At 34.3% G+C, this 24,286-nt stretch overlaps 1 protein-coding gene across 1 annotated transcript; it reads right to left on the reverse strand.

Moving 5' to 3' along the window:
- Window positions 1-971: 971 nt before the first annotated feature.
- Bma-mask-1 (KH domain containing protein) lies at window positions 972-21,242 on the reverse strand (the record flags this gene model as incomplete). Its single annotated transcript, XM_043073223.1, has 51 exons — window positions 972-1,089; window positions 1,380-1,690; window positions 2,020-2,193; window positions 2,319-2,555; window positions 2,703-2,951; window positions 3,086-3,180; window positions 3,440-3,501; window positions 3,703-3,820; window positions 4,107-4,206; window positions 4,312-4,454; window positions 4,528-4,624; window positions 4,719-4,950; window positions 5,524-5,711; window positions 5,829-5,924; window positions 6,948-7,045; window positions 7,127-7,289; window positions 7,663-7,755; window positions 7,884-7,950; window positions 8,037-8,119; window positions 8,223-8,336; window positions 8,718-8,801; window positions 8,927-9,091; window positions 9,260-9,445; window positions 9,592-9,792; window positions 10,273-10,428; window positions 10,554-10,700; window positions 11,054-11,193; window positions 11,707-11,828; window positions 11,925-12,102; window positions 12,654-12,810; window positions 13,836-13,981; window positions 14,428-14,638; window positions 15,028-15,369; window positions 15,605-15,751; window positions 15,844-15,963; window positions 16,175-16,270; window positions 16,562-16,666; window positions 16,752-16,890; window positions 17,142-17,242; window positions 17,301-17,393; window positions 17,555-17,791; window positions 18,119-18,201; window positions 18,390-18,477; window positions 18,628-18,737; window positions 18,823-18,922; window positions 19,125-19,337; window positions 19,516-19,647; window positions 19,813-20,010; window positions 20,443-20,564; window positions 20,731-20,818; window positions 21,201-21,242. 51 exons carry the CDS (start codon window positions 21,240-21,242, stop codon window positions 972-974), a joined length of 7,287 nt encoding a protein of 2,428 aa, XP_042929157.1.
- Window positions 21,243-24,286: the final 3,044 nt, after the last annotated feature.

A 24,286-nucleotide genomic window follows, 5' to 3' on the forward strand; every position in this document is an offset into this window, starting at 1 on the left:
TTTGACTTCTTTCCCTTTTCTTCGAAAAAAATTCACCGGCAAGTCAAAAAAAGAGAAAAAGCAAAGTTGCCTAATAAACTCTTACTCTCTATGTTGATGAAATTTGATGAGCAGCATAGAAAAACTGAGAAACATAAAATTTGAATGAAACAGTATGTCAAAATGAAAACTGAAACTTATGGGAAATAAGATAGAATATGATATAAAAAGGCCTGGAACATAATTTCAAAATATATTGACAACATATATAACAGAGCACACAAAAAAGAACTTGGAAAATGAAAACTTCATATAGTTCTTATAAGTCAAAAACGATGCTGATCATACTTATCACTACTCAGTGTAGAATAATTTTGAGAGAGATGAGAGAGAGAGAGAAAAAAAAAAAAAAAAAAAAACAGCAGCAGCAGAAGTAGAAATGAAAGAAGGCTTAGTAAAAAAGGTACAAAATATACAAAATGTAAGAATTGCAACAAAGTTTTAATGTTTTCTAGAAACGTCAATAAAACATACCGGAAATTTCCAGGAAGTTAATAAAACATTCCAGAAGACAAATGGGACGAAACAAAAGGGATATCAAATAAAGCGTAGCATCAACGAATATAATGGTTAATACGAACTAACAAACAATAAGAAATAATCCATTAGATGGATTATTTCATATCCAAAATACGCCGTTCAAGAGAAGTATCAATGTTTTTGTGTTATAAATTTCAAAATCAATAAAAATTCAGACTTAAAAAGTTAGCGGAAATGTGATTAACCAGCAAAAATTACATTTAATAATAAACAGGCAATGAGAGCTACGTGTATACATGAATATCTAACATTGCAAATATTTTCTTCAATCGAAATTTGCAAAAAAATAAAAAATAAAAAAATACTGCTTTGAAAATCAAAAGGAAATTTTAAAACTGAAGCAGTGAACGATGCAGGCTACCAATATAACAATGCGATGGTAAAAACAATCATTACCAGTTGTAACCCCAATTCCCACGTGCAGCACTCGGATATTGTGGAAATTGTATATTTTCAGTAACGGTTGTCTGTACTTGACCACCAAAGTGAACTGATGACCATGCCGCATTCCTGCAATAAAAAAAACCACTTCTAAGGTGATTAATCCTCTTAATCCAGTTCAAACTATCACAACATCTATTTGAGCTTTGCATGATTAAGTGAATCCAGATGTACAAAATTACATTTGCTCACTTCCAAATAAAGAGTGAGCGATAGAAATTTTAAGCTCGATAATTAAATGACAAGGCTATTAAATCAGCCTTGACCAGAAAGCTTCCTAATGAACGGATGCTTTTGATATTCTTTAAGGATCACAAACAACAACTAACAATCATTAGAGAAAACGGAAATAAACTAACGGTGAAGATTGAGTAACTGATATCCCACCGCGGTGCGACATAGAAGATGGTGGCGGAATTTGAGAATTAAAGAAGGGTGGTGGTGGAACTGATGTATTTGCAATCTGGGAACGTGGTACAGGTATCCGAAAACCAGTCGGCCCAACAGCTGCAGGTGCAGCACTGTAATTAATATTTCCCATTGGCACAACTGGCTGAGGTGGTTGTTGCTGCTGTGAAGGTACCGGTTGGTGCTGTGAACTAACTGTTGGTCGATATGAACTGAGAAGATTTGTCAGATTTTCGTATTCATTACTAGCGGCTTGTGCAGCCTAAATATTAGCTAATTAGGACTGCATGAAATGAAGGTTACATTTTTTTTCACGGACTCGAATCAATTGTTCATATTTGGAATAGATGTAGTGATGAGCGTATTTATAACTGTTACAGCATGAACATCTATGAAAAGAACAGCTAAAATTTTTTTACTTATATTATCTGGATAAAATACTCTGATATGTTGTTCTCCTCAATTACATTTCCAAGAATTAACATAAACTAACTGAACATAGCTTGACATATGTTGATGCTGACGATTCAGATAAACTATCATAAGTTAGTTCACAACTATCTAAAAGAAGTAGAATTTCGTCAAAATGACCTGTTGAAAGTGCATGCGATTCCATGCCTGCGTCGACTGCTGATGACCGAGATTAACGTTTGCTACATCGCTTCCAAAAGAACTCGTAAGATGCCCTGAATTCCCCGAGATTGCATAAGTAGTCGTTGGAAATGGTAGGTGCTCCTGACGAGTAGATGCTAGACGGGCTGCTACCTTAAACTCACCGAATAATAATGAAAATGAATTCTTTTTCCGAAGTAAATGAATTACTGTAACAAATATCAAGGTGTAAAAAGATAAGTGAACCGCAGATTTTTCTCGAACACGAAAACACTTGCTTGATCTATCCAGGAAGAACTATCGATTTCTTGAGCAGATCCTGTGATTGGTGTTGAATCTAATTGGGCATTTCTCCAACGTGTAAATGTATCTGTTGGAAAAGGTCCTGCATTACCCCAATCAACAGGATCACGATTTGAAAAAGGAACATTCAAATCGAAGGGCGGCATATTTTCACCCAAGAAAATACGTCCAGTCGCAGCCTCGTTACCAGTCGTATTAACTGGTCTACTTTCCTGATAATATTTACTATTAAAAATAAATGTTTTTATAGTATCTTAAGTTAACTTATCGAACGTGAAATCGATGCGAAAATTTTGCACAACAAATTATTGGAGCACGACGAACTATTTTTTAAGTTGCTTTTTCTTGTCAAAACATACGGATGTCCGCAAACTGGCGATATTTTTAGCCAAATCGACCATGTGATCAGCTGTTCTACTGGGATCTGGATAATCACCAGCAGGTTTCGTTGAAGTCGGTAGCTGAACATTGATATTTTTCGCAAAATCTTCCAATTGCACTGGTGCTAAAGTCACAGGAACTGCCCAAGGCTTGTCATCAACAATGTTATCATCCCAAATGTTGGCAATCGAAGACGGTATAATACTTTGATGAGTAGAATCCAATGACTGAAAACTTTTCATACATGAATACGAAAAAGGCATTACTTTCTTCAAATGATCCAATGATATTCAAATGGGATGCAAATTGTTTAATTTATTTTATCTGAACTACGGTAACTTAAATTTTCAAAAATTTCTACCGAAAACAGTTTATCGTCGATAGAGCTGGTTTTCAGTGCATCTAAATTCGATTTCGCTGTGCCAAGAAGTGGTTGCAAACTTCCCTCAGCGATATCTAAATTTATTTAGTTTCGAAAAGATCTCAATTAAAAATAACATATGGCTTAGGTATTACTGAATCTTCGCCTTTTTAAGGCAATTTCAGAATAAGACAAACAATATACAGATACAGCACGTTTTTTTAATTTCATTCTGAATTAACGACTAGAAAATCCCATCTCTCTGGATCAAAAATAGCAATGTACTATTGTCTGTAAAAATTTGGTTCAACCCCAAAGCTTAATAGTTACAGAATAAAAATAATAAGAGATTACCTGATGAAGAAGGCAGTGGAGCATTCGCTGGAATATTTTGGAGAAATTCAATTTTTGACCCACTGCAAAAAATTAGAGCATCTCATTTTGTACAATCGAGAAAATATCTACCGACCAAATAAGTTTCAAAAAAACAAACTCAAATCATAAGTAACCGATCATAGAGGGCGCCAAAAGGCGCTGAAAAAAAATCACCCTTTAGACATCTTTTTTGTACAAAAATGAATTTCGCTGATTCTGTAAGAAATAAAACAAAAACTAACGCTTCAAATAACTCCGTTCTAGACTTTGGATCAGTGATTGTAGTAGTTGGAATAGTCGTGCCGGTCGAAGGAGTAACCATAGTGCTACTAGGTCCGACATGAATCGGGGATTTCAAGCCTTTAAGGAAAAATTTAAACCGCAAAGGTCCACTTTGAATTACGAAATCCTGCCCCTCATCTGAACTTCCATACATTAATAAATATGCTTATTTCTATTCACACTGAAATTTCAAGCTCATGATTTCGTTCAACCCCAGCAATTTACAGTTCACATAAACAAACATATTCTTAATCCGTGCCTAATTTCATCTTCTCCCTCTGTTACTTCACGATAAAATAGTCATCCAAATCTCACAACTGAAAAAATTGTTCTGAAGATAATGAAAATTAGCACTATGACGTACCAATTGGTGATACTGAAGGACTTGAAGCAGATGCAGAAGTTGGCCTTGCATGTCCAGGAGCTCGACAAAATTCTTTTACTCCATGTTTTTGCATTCCATCCTAAATATCCAGAACAAACTAACTAAAACACGACCTACTAAAAATAGAAGGAAAAAGCCAATTATTAAAGTTGAACAAGAAAAGTATCCTACGCTTAACTTCTACCTCAGCAGTGTCTATAACTTGCATCTCCGGAGTAGAATATACTGTCCCAGGTGTCTGTGCTGTCTGGTTAGGATTCGAATTCTCCTGTTCTGTAGCACCAGATGACATTTTCTGCTTCTTTTCAGAACCAATTGCGCTCACTACTGTAATATATAACACTCAGGATAATCATGATCGGATTACGTTAAAAACTCTAAAAGAAACAGAGTTGCTAACCTTTCTGACTTTGACGTTGTGCAGCTCGCTGTGCCCATACATTTGTTGTAGCAACATAAGGAGCAGTTTTCTTGCCTGCTGCTCCATTATTCGATATCTGAAGACAAAAAAAAAATATTTAAAATTTTTGAGAAATGGAACTTTTATGATAAAAAATCTGCTTTTCAGATTAATCTAGAAAATTAGCATACCTCTAGCGGTGTATGTGATGCTGCAGTACCGATGGCGTAAGACTTTTTCTGTGTAAGTGGTACTGTCATCGTAGGTGTAGTGCCAGATAATGTTAACGCTGAACTACTTCGACTGGCATTTTCCTCACTTTGAGAAATGGAGGTAATATGGGTACTGCTTACTCGCTGAATCACTTCTTCCACGTTACATTCACTATCATCGATTAAACCATGTATCATATCAACAGCTTGTCTGAAAAAGAGTTAACTTGCACTTATTTGCTTTTAAAAAACCAGTAATAAAAACTAGTTCTTTGCCTTCTCCTTGTATTGCCAACAAAACTGCATGCTAAATTCAACCAAATCAAAAAATAGTTGCCTCCCTACTCCCAAAACCGTCATTTTTACTATTCGCATTATCTGCTTCATCAGTGCTACGTTAAAATCGAAATCAAAGACACACAAATACCAAAAACTGTTTGTCTTTTGCCTTATTTCAAAGACGCATTAAAATGTAGTGCATCCCAACTGTATAAGCAGAAGGGGAATTTTAGGAAATGATGTTTTTATAAACATGAACAAATATTACATTTATAACAAATAAATAATCGGGACAAGCAAATTACACTTACTTGGCTTATTTAAATTTGATCTTTCAATGGTGAACCCTCTGTTTTCCATGCAACGTTTTTGGAGGCCTAATTAAAAAAGCCTTCCCTTCAGAGTACAGAATTGCAAACATCAGCATGAAATAATGCCTATAGAATCATACCATACATCATCGAAATTGTGATGAACGTATTAGTTGTTAACCACGAAAACATACCTTAACGCAACATCGGAACCCTTTAATGTTATTTGTCGATCATGTTGTTCTTTTTTTCCAGTTTGTTTCTCAACTTCGATATACGCTCCCGTAGCTTCACGAATTGCATTAATATTACCTCCTGCACGACCAATGACACGGGCTATTGAGTTTGACGACACAGACAAGCGAGTGGAACGTCGACGGCTCTAAAATCACTTCAGCACCGAGTTGAGTTTCCTTACTCTTATTCCATCATTCTTAAAGTTTCAAATTTTAAAGCTTTCAAAAAATTCTATTTCCTTTACTAAGTGGATATGCTTTACCAAGTCGACATGCCGCCATGGCACAGTATTACTTGCACTGTCTTCCTTTGAGGTAGTGCCAGAAGCAGCACTTTTTCCTGACATCACTGTTTTACCCTGGAAATAATCCAAATTCAAATATTTTATATGAACTTAAAAAAGTTTAAAATGTGTTAGACAAACTTGTTCATAATGAGGAGAAATTAATTTAGTGGGAATGTTACGGAGAGGAAAGAAATATAAGCTCCGAGAGATAACTGTAATCGCAATATACTACCGCTCAGCGACAATGACTCAAATAACAATGAGAAACCCTCAATGAAAAACCGAAACAAAAATGAGTCAGGCAGGCTAAGCAAATCAACTTTCCTAATATGCAAATGATCTCTAGTGAGTAACCTCACGCCAAACTATGAGAAATTTGTTAATACATATATCAAGAAAAGTAACTTATAGCAAAATAAGAACATTCATCAAAGTCTTTCAGCTACAAAAAGTTGAGTAAATTTATTGATATAAATTACTCAAGTTATTTTTTCTGAATGGATGAACTACCAAAATCTTGAATGCAGCATACAAAAAAAAAAAAAAATCCACTATCTTCAGAGATCTATTCTGCAGGATGTATGGCAAGAAAAATATGCAAATGCTGGAAGTTTTTATAAGTGAACTAATCGGCCCAACACCACACCAGCATTGAAAGAATAACGATAATGACGATGAAGGAATAAAGCGTATAAGTTGAATTATGATAACTAAAGTTTTCGTAATATTTTATACCAAAGAGCGTTAATGCTCACAACGTGTACTTCAGTCTACTACTTCAGTCAGGCTAAAGTTCACACTGTTGATACATGCAATTCTAATCAAACATCCTATTTACTTAAATAGACACCATCGTTTGTTCAGTAAATCATATTTTAATTAGAAATAACTAAAATACTCAATAACGAATAACATATCAATCTATATTCCATAGTATCCCACATTTAAACTGGAAATAATGAAGTAGTTTTTTATGTGCAAAGATTCCAAATTACACAAATCAAAAGACTAGAACATTATAATTTTGAAAGTTATGAATTCTAAAATATGTATTAAGAAACATTTTTGGTATGTAGTACAAGTATTCAGTCTTACCGCACTCCTTCTTGATGTTGCTTTCATCCATTCAGTATCTGAAGTATTTCCACTACCCGTTTTATGAGGAGGCGATTTCACAGGTGCAGCAGATTTGCCTGAAATGATCCCTTGAAATTTTGTCAGTTACAGGTGGTTCTAATTCAAATTAAGAATTTAACAATGTCAAAAGTGTATACCACTTTCTTTGCGCACTCTGTGTCGTGACGGCTTTCCTGCAACAGGAGTACTCGATACCATCACGCGCTTTGTGGGTGAACATTCGGGGACTAAAACTGTTTCGTCGGCACTGTGTTCGTCTGATAATAATGCAGGCACACGCGGTGGATCAGTTGGACAGTACTGCAACATTATATACAAATAAAAGAAATACGATTAGCACAGTTCATTACGCCGAGTCGTAACAACTAAAGAATGCCAAATGATAATAAAATATATTCCAAAAGGCTGGGAAAAAAGAAAAAAAAAAAATTCCAAAAAGGGAAAACTATATATCACTATATATAGGTTCTAAACAAACAAATGTTAAAACCACAAGTATTTCATAGCTGAAATCAACAGTTTGATGAGCAACATAAGCTCTTCCAAAAATCACGTGCCTGGGCAATCATGCTTGGCGTGCAGCTACGAAACCACATGTGAATATGCACATCACAGAATGACTTCAACTGTCTCAATCTTTCATTAAAAAAAAAAAAAAAAAAAAAAAAAAAACCTCATGCTCCGAATCACGATTCCGAGTATTATTTTCGTCGACTGTTGCAGCACTGCTTGTTTTTTCAGATCCATTTTCTTCATCAGCTGATTCCTAAACAAGATTTCAGAATAAATTCTGAGTTTCAATTACTGTAAAATCAAAGCAATGTAATGGACAAGACTCACGTTTTATCAACTCAACTGATATAAAAATTGCAAAACATTATTTGATCATCATACCTCACCATTATTGATCGATGCATCTTCTTTATGATCCGAATCTTTCCGTTCAGTATTGCCATCAGCTCTAAAAATGATAATAAGATAGCACAACATAAAAAAAAAGTGAAACAAAATCAATAATATTCCTCCGAATATACATAAAAGACTAACTGGTTTTTCTTAGCTTTTCTCTTAGCCTTTTTCTTCTCGTTTTGTCGCTGCTTTGAAAGTTTCTTAGATTTAGCCAGCTCTTCCTGAAGATAAAGTTAGTTAAGTCGATCAATGATTGAAACTACTCTAGAAAGCATTTTCTTAACCACCGGAAATATTTTTTTAGCTAATGGCAAATGCAGCAACCTCCTTCGCTATAATTTCCAGAAGAGATTCTGCAGCACGATTAGCTTCAGCAGCTTGTCGATCTTTCGCTGCAACAATGATATCCATACAAAGGTGGCATCTTGTAAGTAATTCCTGAAATTATCCATCATTACAAACTTCAGAACGAAATATACAAATATCTTGACTTCAGAAAAGAAAAAAAAGTTCGCCCTCCTACATCTTTTACAAGAAGTAACTATTATATATATTTGCATGAAGATATCGGAATATGAAAGCCAGAACCCATCTGACTTATATCATGCGTACAGAAGGTAAGTCGAAACGCTGATGGCCTAATAAAAATGATGGAAAGCTTGGTAGTATGCACTGAAAGTTATTTTACGGTTCTATCCAACGAGCAGTAGCTACTGCTAAAAGAATCTATGCACTAATTTTACATTGTTCTATCAATTTAAAACCAAACAGTTACTTCTGGTTATGAAGAAAAAGCATAAACAATATTAAAGAATAAACCTTTTCGTTAATGGTAGCGATAAAACGATAACAATCCGTATCACTTGGGAACTGTTGCACATGTCGTACCATATACTTCACTACCTGAACAGCAACAATACTTCATATAGTTGACAAGAAGCCTAATCTTGTAGAAGTCAAACTACCTATTCATTTCATGCATTTTTCTACCGTCCAAAACTCCAGTTTAATATTAATTGAAAAATTACTTTTATGTGTCCTCTTCGGAAAGCAATAATTAGTGGCGAAACGTGGCGATTGTCCTGCACATCAACATCTGCCTCATGCTTTACTAGTGTTTGAACGGTTTCTAGATGACCTCCATGACACGCTAACCATAAAGCTGTACAGCCTTTCTTATTTCTGACATCAATCTACAAAAAAAGAAAAAAAAAACGAAAAAATTCAAAAAGAATACCAAACTTTATTTGAACCCAGACACCACTTAAACCCAAATTTTATTTACACGTGTATGCTTGGAAATATATTTTTTGCAAAATATTTTGATGAAAAATATTTCATATCCCAAAAAAAGAACACACCACGGCGCGAGCATGAATCAGCATTTCAACAAATTTATGATGTCCTTTATCAGCTGCGATGGTCAATGCGGTATCACGACTGCTAGGAACTGGTGATGAATTTGGATCTGCTCCAGCAGTTAACAATAATTCCCCAACATCCACATAACCTCCATTTGCTGCTTCCATTAGTGGTGTAAGTCCAGTCTGAAATAAAAAGTTAACAAATCATTACTCAGGTTGAATTCTACGATAAAAGTGTAGACAACTATTCAACAATAGCTAATCTTAAACAACCAATCTCTATCATTTACAATGTGCTACATAGCGTAGCAAAAAGTGAATATTCGAACCTTTGCTCGATGTTCAACATTAGCATTGTATTCAAGCAATAACCGTACTACATCGGTACGACCTTGAAAACATGCCAATGTCAGTGCAGTATTACGATTCGTTTCAATATGCGAATTTATATCCGAACCACGTTCAAGTAATATTTTTGTTGCCGCAGCGTGCCCATTCATTGCTGCTAACATAAGCGGTGATATGCCTAACTAAAACAACTTATTATTTATACCTTCATCAGCGATGTCACCAGGGATTCTTGGATAATTCAGGACACGTAATTCATGTTCAAGTATATTAGGAAATTTCATTTTTATAACCCAAGGTGATGAAAGACACATTAGACACAACACCTATCATCAAGAAACCCATGCAATTCACTGATTATAACTCTTAAAAACAAGCCAGAAGCATCAGTCTTCTACAATCTCCAAGCTTCCCTATATCTCACAATGTAAGAAAAGCCGATATGAACCGTCAGAGATGCAACCGTCTGAAATAGATTTGTCACAACCATATCAAAAAATCTTCAGGGAAGGAAGACGAATGCAAAAGATGAATTTCAATGATACTAAAAACAAAGATAGATGACATTCCCAGGCTCCAAAAGCTCTAACTCTAACTGATCAAGAAAAAAAAAAAATTGTCCAAAACATTCCTCAACTGAAGAAAAATCTGTTGCTACAAACCTTTGAGCCAGTACGGGAGTTAATTTCTGCACCATTATTTAGAAGCAAATTCACGATATCAACATAACCTCCAGAAGCAGCTAATGAAAGTGGCGTATAGTCACTCACATTACGATGTTCTTTGTTAGCACCACGTTTTAATAGTAATTCAACAACCTAAAATAACCAGAACGAATTTAAAAAAAAAGCACTTAGTTTCATTTCGATTAGCTTCGACTTAAATTTTATATTTTAATACATATATATTTAGAACTATTAAAAATTTATGGCGGAACAGGCACCTCTTTCCGTCCACCAGAACAGGCGAGAGATAGGGCGGTATCCTTCGTACGATCAGACTGAGCTTCAATATTAGCACCATGATTTAGTAGTATTTCAACAACGTTTACATGACCACCTGTTGCAGCTAATATAATTGGCGTAAAACCCTGAAAAAGTAGTGTTAAACTACACAACTCACAAAGTTGTTCTTAACTTTACTTCGGCAAAAGAAAACTGTACAGATTTACGAGTGAAATATTTCAAAATATTTTGATAAAATCTCCAGAATTATGAAGAATTACATTTATATATGCACTCTGAATGTTTCAGAAAAATTATTTCGAGCGATATTTGACAGATCTTAACAAGGTTAAGAAGATTCATATTATTCATATTACTTTTTAGAGAATATAAACTTTGTATGGTAGACTAAATCACAAAATATGTCCACAATTCAAATAATCTCTATCAACAAGTGACTTAATCAAAGAAAGATGTAATGTGAGGAAATTAAACCAACCTTTTTATCTTTATGCTCAATGTTAGCGCCTCGAGTAATGAGGAGTTCAACGAGAGAATCATGCCCACCTGTGGCGGCTAGAGTAAGAGCGGTGTCATGATTTGATTCAGTTTGCATATCTACATTAAACGGCTGAGAACCTGAAATAACTTACAACCATAAAAAAGTGCTGATATTGTGATCAGAAAAAATCTTGGACTGATACATACAACCATTTTTTTTGCCATTTTCTGTGAGCATAAATTTGAAAATACGGGATCTATTACTAAGCTGAAATCGTATTTTTCTATTTTCTTTTATGGCAGAGATGATTAAAATCTGAATGTTTCAATAATTAATAACTACAGAATAAATCATTTCTTCCAATATATATTTCCTACCTTTGTGTTCATAATTTTAAAAGCTAAAATCCAAAATAAACAAGAAACGTTCTTTCTAGAACCGATCAATCTTATTTTTAATATTATTGCAAAAAAAAAAAAAGCAGCATTATGTAAATTTAGTGAAGAAAGAATGTGCAACATATGACGCCAGTAGGAAATACGATAAATTACGTATATATAAATATTACGTCGTTTAACACAAATGAAGCATTTGTAAAGTCAACTGCGACTAGTTCCGATTCAGTTTTATAGAAAAAAAAAAAAACTTACTTCCACTTTTAAGACCACTTCTTTTACTTATTTCTTCATCGCTATCTGTATCATATGTTCTTTCAGTTGTATGTTGTCCGTCACCAACGTGCATTGCGCTTTCACTCAGTGTTCTACCTCGGCTAAAAAATATCCCACAGAATTCTTTCATAAATTGAAATTTCGGCTGATCAAAATTCAACACTACGATTTAAAAAGAAGACAATGCAAAATTATACTTTCTTGATGTGTTCCTATCAATTGATGACTCATCACCGGTTGCTTCACGAACGGGCTTCGAACGTTGTCGCCCAATTGCTGGATCTGATATGAGTTGTTTCGTCAACGGAGGTGACTGCTGTCTCAGTGAATGCCGAACTTTCGATGGTGATAACGGTAGTGATAACGGTACACTTTCTGTAAATGGTAGTGTTAAAAAGAACTGTACTTATAATACACTTCCATAAAAGCCTGATTACTAAAACTGAATTTTTATACAGAAGGATACTATCAATCTTAACGCACTGCTTCCTTAATCTTAGGATTAGAAATTGAATTATCACACCTTACATACGTAATGAGTTAATAATTTTAAAGTATTCAAATGTCAAAAATTCTCTGGTGGGTAAATTTAACTAATGTATTCAAGAATTATTATTATGCCTAAAAGATAAGTCATCAATGAAACAACACCGTTCTGCATGTACAAGTAACACCACTGAACAAGCAATTTCGAAGAGACAATCCACCAGCAGAAGTTAGATTGCGATGATCATTATTAAATATGCCCAATGATTTCCCCTCCTCTCAGCGCCAAAATCGCCCAGATCTACTAAACCCATTTACAATCCATGATACCATTCTTTCCCTCCATCTATTCATCAGTATATAATCAAAATTTGATTCTAAAGTGCACTCTTTTGCTTGTGTCATTTAGAGCTCATGACCAGCATGAAAGTAGAACAGACCACGTGGAACATTTGCATTCATGACTGGTGGTGGTGGTGCTGGGAATCTGAGAGATGCTGATGGCAGGCAAGCTCTTTGTTCACCATCTGACAAAATAATGTTTTTACCACCTTTCTTCTGTTGTGTTCCACGTCCAACAATGGTTTTCTGTCTTTCCTGTAAGCAGCGAATAGTGAGTTAAGCAATTATATATGGTATAATTAGGTTGGTGCAAAAGGCAGTTTTTTATGTGGTAGCACTTTGTTGTTTATATTGAAAATGCATTAGCCTTGCAGATAGAGTATGAAGTAGAGCAGTCATCGGAAATTGACAATATCCAGTTGAGAATAATCAGAACTGATACATCCACATTTTTTCTAGAAGTCAACATCGGCCGCTTTACAGTCATCATCAACATTTCAACGAAATTGGAAAGGTTAAGAAAACTGAATGAATGGATTCCATAAACTGAATGATAATCCATGAAAGCGTCGTGAAATGTCGTATTCTCTTATTTTACGAAACAATAAAAAACCATTTCTCGATTGAATTGTGACAACGAAAATGGATTCTATATGGTAACCAACGAGAATATCTCAACAGCAGACGACATCCCAAATCGTTTCCCAAAGCAAAAATAGCGTCAAAAAAATTTATGGTGCTTCGTGGTCTTCCTGACACAGCACTTTTTCCTGAATTCCGGCAAAAGTACATCTGCGAAGTATGCGCAGCATAATCGGTGATATGCCGAAAACTGCAACTTTTAGCCGGCAATGAGCAATAGGTTCAATTCTTCATCACGAAAATGCTAGACCAGACATCATGTTTCAAAAGTAGAACGAATTAGTTTACAAAGTTTCGCCTTATCCATCATACCCATCTAACCTTTCATCACGAGAATACCATTTCTTCAAGCAACTCGACAACTTTTCCAAGAAAAATGCTTTCCAAGAGTTCAGTAGGTCTCAGAATTTGGGTTTCTAAGCTACAGAAATAAGTAGACTTCTCGCTGACAAAAGCATCTCGATTGTTATGGTTTTTCTTTTGATTAATAAGAATATGTCGAGCTCTATTTGCAATTTAAAATTTACGGTCCGGAAAAATAATTAATTTGCACCAACCTAACAATACGGACCGATATATTCATAAAGTCGGTATCTGCCATTACCAAGAAAAAAAAAAACTAACATCAAAAAACTTACGTTTGATGTACTACCCTTCCTCCTCGTATCGGCAGCTAGATTGGGAGAATGTACTATAGCTGCGTGAGCCGCAGTGGTTTCACAACAAGCGATCACTGGAGGTGATGGTGATGAAGTCACCGAAGGACTATATGATGTGCTGCCACCTACATAAGTTCGAAATTTAAATTAAGCAAAAGTGAAACTAAATGACTCTTATATAATGGTAATACTGCAGCTTGTAACGCAGAAGTATGCATGGCGGATAATCTTAAAAAATACAAAACGCCAAAATCATGATAGTTTCATATTTCTCTTCTCTTCCAAACTATAAGAGAATCAAACGATAAATTAAATTTCATTCCATTTTAATTTTAATTTGAATTCACGTCGCTTCATAATTTCTCACCTCTCTTACACTTTTCCTACAAAATGATAGCCCAATCATCTTCTTAAAACAAACAATGGGGTAATTGAATCGATTCAGCGCTTGTGTGGCAAGCAACACAGTCATTTCTTTTAATTCATTCGCTGGCTAGCCTACCAATGAATTTAATAAAACACCAGAATTATTTCCGACTTTAATAGCTGAGATCTAAATAATAAAACGCACCATTCTCAGAATCTGGCAGAGAGTTTGCACCGCCTAAACCAGCCAATGCATCTTTCTGTCTATTTGCTAATATGCTGAATTGCTGCTTCAGTAATTCACTGAACTGCTGATGCATCTTTTTATCTGCTAAGCCGCCACTAATCTCACTGTTTGCAAATGTACCACGTAATGCTTTTTCTGCTATCTGCGCGAACAAATGATCATTAGGGAGCTGAAAAAAAAAAGATCAATCATAATACTTATTACATTTAATCAGTGCAAATAGAGATGCATTATCCCAAAACTTATGCAAGCACAAAAAAAGTACAATATATGTTTAAAAAACCTAAATTTAAACATCAAGACAATATTCAAAGTATTATGCATTTCCAATAAACAGTTCAAAAAGCAGTTCTCTATTACTGCATGGATAGTTTTTATGTAGCACAACTGCTTATACAAGTACAAAGAAAGTGCTGCAGATGGAATAATATTGCGTAAGAATGTGGTTTCTTCGCAAATGTTTTTAAAATATTTCCATGTTCTAACAATTTATAAAATATACTATTTCGTCACTTATTTATGCTTAATTTATAATTTATAAAAAACAAGTAAACAAACCGCATTAGACTGCGCAGCCATGGCAGCCATTCCCGCAATCATACCTCGCAATTCATCTGGATTTATCGCATTTTGATAATTATAATGTGCAAGCAAATGAGCTGGTACGCTTGCATTTGTTGGTATATTATGCGTCCCAGATAAGAGCTGAGAATCATGCGTACATTGAGAATGCATTCCTGCCGTCGTGATTGCAGTCGTTGATGTTGATACTGCAGTTCCATCCGAACATCCCATCTTATCATCTATATCGACAGCCATGTTATTCATCGATTTCTCAGCACATTCAACTTTTGGTTGTATGATGGTGGTCGCCTTTTTGTTCACTGTTCGTCGTGCAACCTCAAACTTCTCAATGAACAACAATTAGGATCAACACAGGTAATGTAAAAATGTACAGTGAGCATTGTAACTAAAGGAAAAACATAAAAACATAAAAAAAAAAAAAACCATAAACTTCATATATAAATTCAATAAGTTCTTCAGAAAATTACATATCATTAATAAATAAGAGAATAAATGAATTAGCATCACCTACTATTCCTGATTCTTACTGTTGCTTGTTTTAAATATATACCTTTTTCAAACGACTATTTTGTAGCGCTGGTGGTTTTCCTAGAAGAGGTGTACGTGTCACAATAGGTGCATCATGCCAGTTCAGAAGTGTTTCTGCTACTCGCGTGTGTCCATTTCGTGATGCTTCGATCATACAAGTCACACCATCCTTTAAAATAAACGAGTGAGAAATTGTTTAACAATTTATGACCCTTTAAATAGGACACTTTTTTACTCTCAGAAGCTACATCTTAAACCAACTTTAAACACATGAGATGGATCAGCTCCATGATCCAGCAATAATCGTACAATTTCCCAATGGCCATGAGCACATGCTAGGAATAATGCACTGGCATCATTGTCTGTAGAGACCTCATTTACCTGTAATGACATGCATCTTTATTTGAAATTTTATTCCGTTATATAATCTACAATTAGAAGGACACATTTTTGCATGAATAGAACAACTCTAAAGTCCCAACCCCTTGAAAGTCAAAAATTAAGGAAGACCATACGCTAATCTTCCCTCTATGTTACCCATATTTATAAAGATTTAATGTGGTTCAGAAATTCAATGTTAAGCATACTTAACCTTAGCTCCTCTCATCAGAAGAAATTGGATTACACTGTAATTCCCATTCTTCGCCGCTTTCATTAAGGCTGTACGCCCATTTTCTGCTTGATGATCCTAAACAGGAAAAGTAGAATTTTAAAAATTCTGGAACAAAATTAATGGCAGTGCTAGAGTAAAAAAAAATTTCATGTTGACAATCACTATTTGAAAAATTATGACAACTCAGAAATCTAGAAGGAAATAATGGAAGCAACGGGAAAACTGTCAAAGGCTCGTAACTCCGTGAAATGTCTATCCACCTCACATTTTATATAGAAAACAGTTTCTGTAAGATGTGAAAAGAAGTTCCTGCTAAAGATACTTATCGATAATGATCCAGAGGGAGAGAGAGTTTAAAAGACTTGCAATATTGGCGCCAAATTCAATTAAAGCAGCACACACATCCAAATGACCGTTTTCTGCAGCATAAGTTAACGCCGTATTGCTATTTGCTGTTGTTGTAGCATCGATCTTAATTGAAAATTTGGATAATATATACAATTTTTATTTAAAACTTGAACTTTTTAAAAACTTTAATAAAAAACAAGAAGCTTACTGGCAAACCAAGTGAACACATTTCACTAAGGATGAATCTAACTGTATCAAGATGTCCCTCTTGAGCAGCTTCCATTAACGGTGTATTTGCACCGATATCCAAATGCGCATCACTTCGCACCAGCAATTCAACAACATCCCTGAAAAATGGCATATTGATTTGTCAACAAGCAGACCGCTGCGATAAATCAAACTGCTTTAGATATTTTCATGAAGCAAATTAGGCATAATACATAGTGTAGACCACAATACGATATTTTTCCTACATTTATTGATATTATACACAGCAAAGATTTAAGTTAATACAGCTTTTTCATCAACAGAGAAGCAAATACGAAAAAGTTGCTTTCCATGACCTATGAATGAAAAAAAAAAAAAAAAAGGCAATTACTTGAAGCCACCACAAGCCGCGAGTGTCAAAGCAGTTTCACCAGTTTCATCAGTTTGTATATTGACTTTTGCACCGAATTTGATCAACAACCTAACAACTTCCTAAAAATGAAATACATTCAACATCCAGCTATGTGTACAAAATATACATAAAATATACCAAATGTCCTTCTCGACTTGCTTCCATTAGAGGCGTATAACCTTCATCATTTACTTCTTCCACGATAGCACCTCTTTCCAATAAGAGTCGTACCTGGAAACGTATAATGGAACGAACTGAATTCTTGCTTAACTATCAAAATTAGACTGTAACTCAACCATGAATTTTGGAAGAGAACAAAAAATAGAAAGTTACTTTGTAAGCCACATTTATCCAAAAACATTACAAAAAAAACTATGAACGAAGTCACGAACCAAATCAGGATGTCCTCCGCAAGCAGCTAATGTCAGTGGGCTCTCAAATGAATCTGATGCTAAATTTACTGGAGCACCATTATCTAAAAGCAATTTTGCTACTTCGTAGTGTCCGTCCATTGATGCTTCCATAAGAGCGGTGTGTAACTCTTCCTTATATTTATTGGCACCTTTTTCTAGTAAGTACTGAACTACATCATAGTGACCTTTGTAAGCTGCCAAGGTCAAAGCTGATTCCTGAAACGCACGACTATAAAACTCTGTCTCATGCAAATCTATGACAACAGTTTTTTCCGCATGTTTTAAAGCGTTACGCGTAAACCTGCCACACTTTGGAACATGTTGACGAGATTCACATGCAAAAATGAAAGCAGTGCAATAAACCGACAGGATTGCATATTAATGAATCAAAAAAGTTTACTTACGGAATCCAGTATAAAAAACAAAGTAATAAATCCATATTGAAAAATAAATTTATATCCAAAATGTTTTTGTCCCAAACTTTTTAAACCGTATATTTTTTTCTTTAGATATTTCGATTTAGGAGTTGTATACTTCACTCACCAATCCAACTTTCAAGTCATTTTGATTACATGGCAACACTTGAAATCCATGTTGAACAAGAAGGGAAACAACGTCCAGATAACCTTAAAATTTTTTCTTACATTCATAAACTTCCCCAAAATTTCAATGTATAAAACTACCATGGGAATGCAAAGGAATAAAGTATGTCACATGATGATTACAAAAAATAAAGATCTTCAAAATCTATTACACATTTACTTCAATCCGTCTGCTTATCAGATAACTAATTAAACAAATTCAAAAGCTTTACCAGAACTGGCCGCTTCCATGAGAGCACAGTGTCCATTATCATTTCGTATCGTGATATCACAACCATAATCCAGTAATAAACTCGCACACTAAACGAAAATGAAAAATCATAGTATGTATCATAATATGACACATAGCACACTGTTCCGTCGCAAAGGCTCCGTGAAACCAGTTGATGTCAAAGTTAAACTTCGTTTATTTGCCAAACTGAAAAAAAAAAAAAAGAAAGAAAAAACCACCTCTACATTTCCAGCAGCTGATGCGTAAATCAGTGGAGTGTTTTTGGTTGCACTCATGGCATTCATGTCAGCACCATGCTCAAGTAAATGTTTGACGATATCACTATGTCCTGAAACGTTTATCTTATTCTTACTACACAACATAATCCTTATCCATATATTTCTTTCAAAATGCAAAAAATGCGGATAACATACCTGCGCAACAAGCTTCCATCAACGGTGTACGATCATTATTTATATTGACATAATTCGGATTTCCTCGAATTTCAACTAGTTCCTTAGTCAGATCTAAGTACTGCAAAATAAAGAATTCGATAAAAAATATTAAAGAACCACTCAAATGCATTTTGACACTGAAGGAATTAACATTATAATCTCACACGAATGAGTTGTGTATTCGGACTTTGCAGAAAAGTATAAAAGTATATTTAGTACAAAAGTATGTTTGGTCCTAGCTATTACGATTTGACTTTGAAGTGAGTGAATAGAATCGTTACCCCAGCAGAGACAGCAAGGTTCAATAACATGTCGCCATTATCTTCCGATTCATCCTCGCTGAGATTGAGCTCCAACGACTCATCATCCGTAGAATCGGGGCCTCCATTAGTAGTTACAGGATCCTGAGAACTTGCCATTAAGCTTTCTATTGTTCGTGTAGGAGGGCGTCGTAACGTAGCGGCAGCAAAGGCAGATAAAGCAGCAGCCGCAATCTAAAATTTGCGGGTTCAAGTTAACTATAGAAATGAACAAATCTATCGTTTTGTAACTATTAAAATTTCGTCCCTAATAAATTTTGTTCACATTATAATTTTTTACTGACGAAAATATGCCGCTAATGCAGTGATATATTCAAGAATGTCGAAGGGAAAAGTATTTAAAAAAACGAACATCAGGCGTTATAAGGCTCGCAGCTGCTAGGTCTTCTTTTAGACCAAGTAAGTCTTCTTCCAATGAAGGAAATTGTCGTAATGATTCGACAGCATCGTCCAGTATGCCCGAACGAGAAAGGGTTTTTAATGCCTGAAAACTATATAATCAAAAAAAAAAGTGTGGAATGGGAAGTAAGAAGGCTGACTACACCATTATGTCAGTTCAATCATATTTCGATTTAAACAATTCATCCATATAACACTCTTCCTCTATTTTTCACAGCAATGAAATAAACTGAAAAGTTGTAATGGCAACCTCGGCATCTTCAGAGGTGAATGGAATTTGCTGACTCGGAGATAACTGCGTATTCTGAATTGTCGTTGCAATATCGTAGGCTTTTTCAACTTGTGTACTATCAATACACAAATCATCCTTCATTCCACCAATACATGCTGTACCACCAAATTTGGCACAGTATCGAGGAAACTGTTGGGCAGCACTCATTGTTAACCACTGAAAAGAAATATATATATATATATATAATCAAACTGTTTCTATTTTCGTCAAAAAAATGAAATCAAAATTGAAATTTTTTTTTTTTTTTTTTTGGAGATCAAATAAAAGGTAAAACCGATCCGGATTTCGCATGGAATAAGTGCGGATGTCTGGCATGATCAAAAGCTACCGCACAATCCATAGTTGTAGATAACGTAAATGGATAAGAGATAAGGCATGCAGCTCATGTTCACAGTCCTAACATAACAATCATTCCTATATTATGACCTCATACCTGCACACTTATATGCTATTATAAGATTGCCTTAGTTCCCCTTCAGACAACTGCCCTCATGACCATATTGTCCCAGTTACGACGATATCTGTCAGGCTATTTAAAAACATACGGATATTTTGTAAAGAAAGTTACCGAAATTTTTTTAAAACAACCTTATGTAGCGAGGCTGAGGCAGCTATTCCAGCGGAATAGAGCTGTTGAAAAAGATGTTTTTGTTCTTTTATTTCCATATCAGCTATATCCGGCAATAATGGAAGGAAAGGTTTCAGCTCATCTGTAATATTGGCAGTTTCCCAATTTTACTTATAAGTCAGTTATCTGAATAAGTCATATTTAAACAGCCTATTAAATAAGTTTGTTCAGAGCGTATATGACTAAATTGTTAAGGTTACCCTTGAGAATTTGAAGAAAAAATGTCTTAGGATTAAACGATGGCTTACTCATGATTCGCACACGGCCTCTTTTTGAATTCAAAATGCGCATTTTTGACGCAGCACTTGTGCCTGCAGGTGCCACCTTCTCACTTTTCTGAAACTGAAATTTGTAAATCAAGCAAAATCAACTACTGAATTTTGGTTAAAAAGTTTTGTTTCTATTTTGGTCAAAAGAGAAAAGGAAGACCGAAAGCAAATGATTAAAAGAGAAAGCACGATCGTGTTTTCAGCAATATAACAGTTGTATTGGTTTTACTTAGTGTATTCTGGATAAAAAAACCAGTTCCACCAGCTCTGGTTTAATTCTGTTACTCAGTTGTTTCACGATAATTAAAAGACAACTATGTGGCTGCTCATAATTTTCTAAAATTAACTGTATATGTGAGTTAATATTTGTAGTTTTGTGCAAGACATACATTTCTGGAATGATAAGAGCACACCTTGTCTTTTAAAAAAATCCAGGAAAAATATTAGACCTTAATTGATGAGTCTGTTAATCGTACGCTATCCGAGTCCATCAACGCAAATAAACGCGACCTGAAATTTTAATTACGATATGAGAATAAAATTATGATACACAGCAATAACACTAGTATCTTCGAAAATAATGGGTGAAAACAGTTTGGTTAAAAAGGCATGATAACTCTGAGAGTTCTAAACAGTTAACTATCAATGTATGTCATACTTACTTGTATAAAACAATATATGAATGGAAAAATTAAACCGAAAATTTCAGAATGACCAAATTTAGGAAACCATCTAACAATTCGTGCTGCACAATGACTGCCCATATAAACCAATTAGGCTATCTATTCCCGAATGAAATTTGTCATTCGATGGAAATTATCCATCAAATAAAAAGAGGTCTTCCCAATTTGCCGCAATTACTGAAGAGATTTCACGAAACGTATTCAAAACACCACTTAATTCATATCTCTTCCAGAAGGGAAAGTTGATAAATTAATTAGAAGGAAGTGCAATTAGCATTCATATAATACTGGCTAGCAAAAAAATGGTTAATATATGAGCTAATGACAAAATAAATTTATATTATTAAAAGATGTATATATATTTTTTACTCATGCGTATATATATATGAATGCTAACAAATATACGCACATATACACACGTGTTAACATACGCATACACGTAAACAAGCATACATACCCAAACACACACACATATCTTAATCACCTAATTTTAATGTCATTTTGGCAACAAAGCTGCAATATATAGAACCGGTTACGGTAGTCAGGAGAACGCGCAATAATGAAAAACAGGGCAGAGTGGCTTTCTGACATTGTTTTCTCTCCCATCTGGTCACGTGTTGTTAGGTTGCAGTCTGATTTTTTCTGATTTTTCATTTAACCTTTGGCCTAGTCTCTTCTTATCAGTTACATAGGTCCATGCATAATATAGGAGAGTGACAGACAAATGATGTAGTCATCACAGGGTGAAAGCAAGAAAAAAAGTACGTAGTTGGGTATTTACAAAAAAAGAAAAAACAAATTGCTGAAAAAAAGTCTCCGAGTAATATCTTGAAGTAAATAAATCATGAGTAATTTTATCAAATTTTCCTACTATTTTCACATTTTATCCTTGCAACATCACTGATTCCTGTTTGACTCACAGAAAGTAAAGAGCAAAGTAATACAATTTAAAAAAGTTTCCAAATTAGGAATATCCTATCTTTAATTTAAATGAATTAATTTGTCAAATTTCATATGATATTTGTGTTATCAATAAATTTATTATGTCATAGCCGAAATAGGGAACTGTTCACTTTTTGAATCATACACTTCGTACCATGAATAGTTCTCGAGCAATTTAAAATGTAAACCGACATTGAATATTTAAGACATCGCTATCATTTTTACTAGTATATTTTACTGGGTCCAAAAAATTATAAGTTGAATGTCTGTTTACTTACAGTGCAGAATGTTTGCAAACTCTGTAAACACTAGAAAATATCATTTGGACAATGATTAAAATATGAATGAGACGTTTGCAATATGCAACAAAATAGTTGCACAAGCATTAAAAGCAATATGACAGAGTAATTTATCCTAAAATTTGACGACGAAGCAAAATCGTTTGGTAAATGATATTACTTTAATTGTACACGTTTAACTACACACTACATGACGTGTTACTGTATGTGCTATCTTATCTTATGCGTAACCTGGATAAGTGATTAAAGATGTGTTTAATGTTGGAACTATAATTCGTTCTTTTTTATGATACAGCACTGTCATGTAATCATAACAATGTATGATAAATAAATGTCAAATTCTAATTGACCAAAAATTTTAAGAATTAAATTTATACCTTTAGGGCATCTTATTTTAATAATTTTTAATCGCTTGTAAAATTAGTTATGTAATCTTTGAAAAAGAAAGAGGAAAATAATTTAAGATTTAAATATCAAGCTGGAAATAGTAAAGGATTACGGTAAAAACGTAGGAAGGAGATCTACTTCGTTCAGATTTAGATCATTTAATTTGCAGCTAGGATCTGATCTAGGTTATCTCATGTATCCAACGTGTAGCAGTTACTGTTTTAATCAAAAGTTTCAGATAAATTTGCAAAAATATGAAAATAATTTTGAATAAATTGAATTTTCAAGCAATGAAAGAGCAAATTTCCTAGCAGTGCAATGACTGTTCACTATCGCAGCAGTAAAGAGCAATGAAATATGTAGCATTGGCACAGTCTGTAATGAAACTGTATTTTTCAATTTTAGGGTTATTCAGCGTTAAATAAAGAATTTTTAACTCTTCAAAATCTACGCATGTCACACACACTAGAACAAATTCAGAATTTACATGTATCTTCTGCTTATGCCATTTTGGAAATCTGGTTAGTCGCCAGTTGTGCTTCATGTAGGAGTACACAAAATGCTCGTTAAACTGAAAGAAGCTATCAGTTCATCTGTTTCTGCAGTCTACACAATGTTTCGTATGAATCTGAAGGTCCCCAGCTAAGACTTTCCTGAAGTGATGAAATTTTTTTTTATATATATTACTTGCACTTCGGAAATGATTAGCAATTATAAGATATACTGTGTGGGTCATATATCGTAGAAAATTAGGAATCCTGGAGGAATATACCGGTTCGCACAGAATTAAAGTAAGGAAGAGACAGATTGTGACTTTTCTGATTTATTTCTTTGCATTCATTTTAACAAATCATTGATCTACCAGCAATTAGCAAATTCGAAAAAAAAAAAATAAATATATATATATATATATATATATAGCAGGAGGAACAAATGAGTTAAGAAAGGAAGGAATTTGGAGAAGAAAATGTTCTAATATTACTCGAAGAGTATGAATAATAGAAATTCAATTTAAGGATAACAAGCAAAATATGTAACAGATGAGAAATTATTAAAGTTTCTAGTGGAACAAATAATCAAATATGGTGAATTATAATAGGTTGCGAGTAATCAACTTCAAAAACACTCAGCTAAACTTTTTTAAACTCGATCAATAATGATTTTTTCTTGTCTGAGTAGAATCGAGATTTAAAATCTTCGAGAAGCAAAATATTCAATGTTGTG

This window comes from Brugia malayi (genome assembly GCF_000002995.4).
Source record: "Brugia malayi strain FR3 genome assembly, contig: Bm_v4_ChrX_scaffold_001, whole genome shotgun sequence".
In the NCBI taxonomy this organism is placed as follows: domain Eukaryota; kingdom Metazoa; phylum Nematoda; class Chromadorea; order Rhabditida; family Onchocercidae; genus Brugia; species Brugia malayi.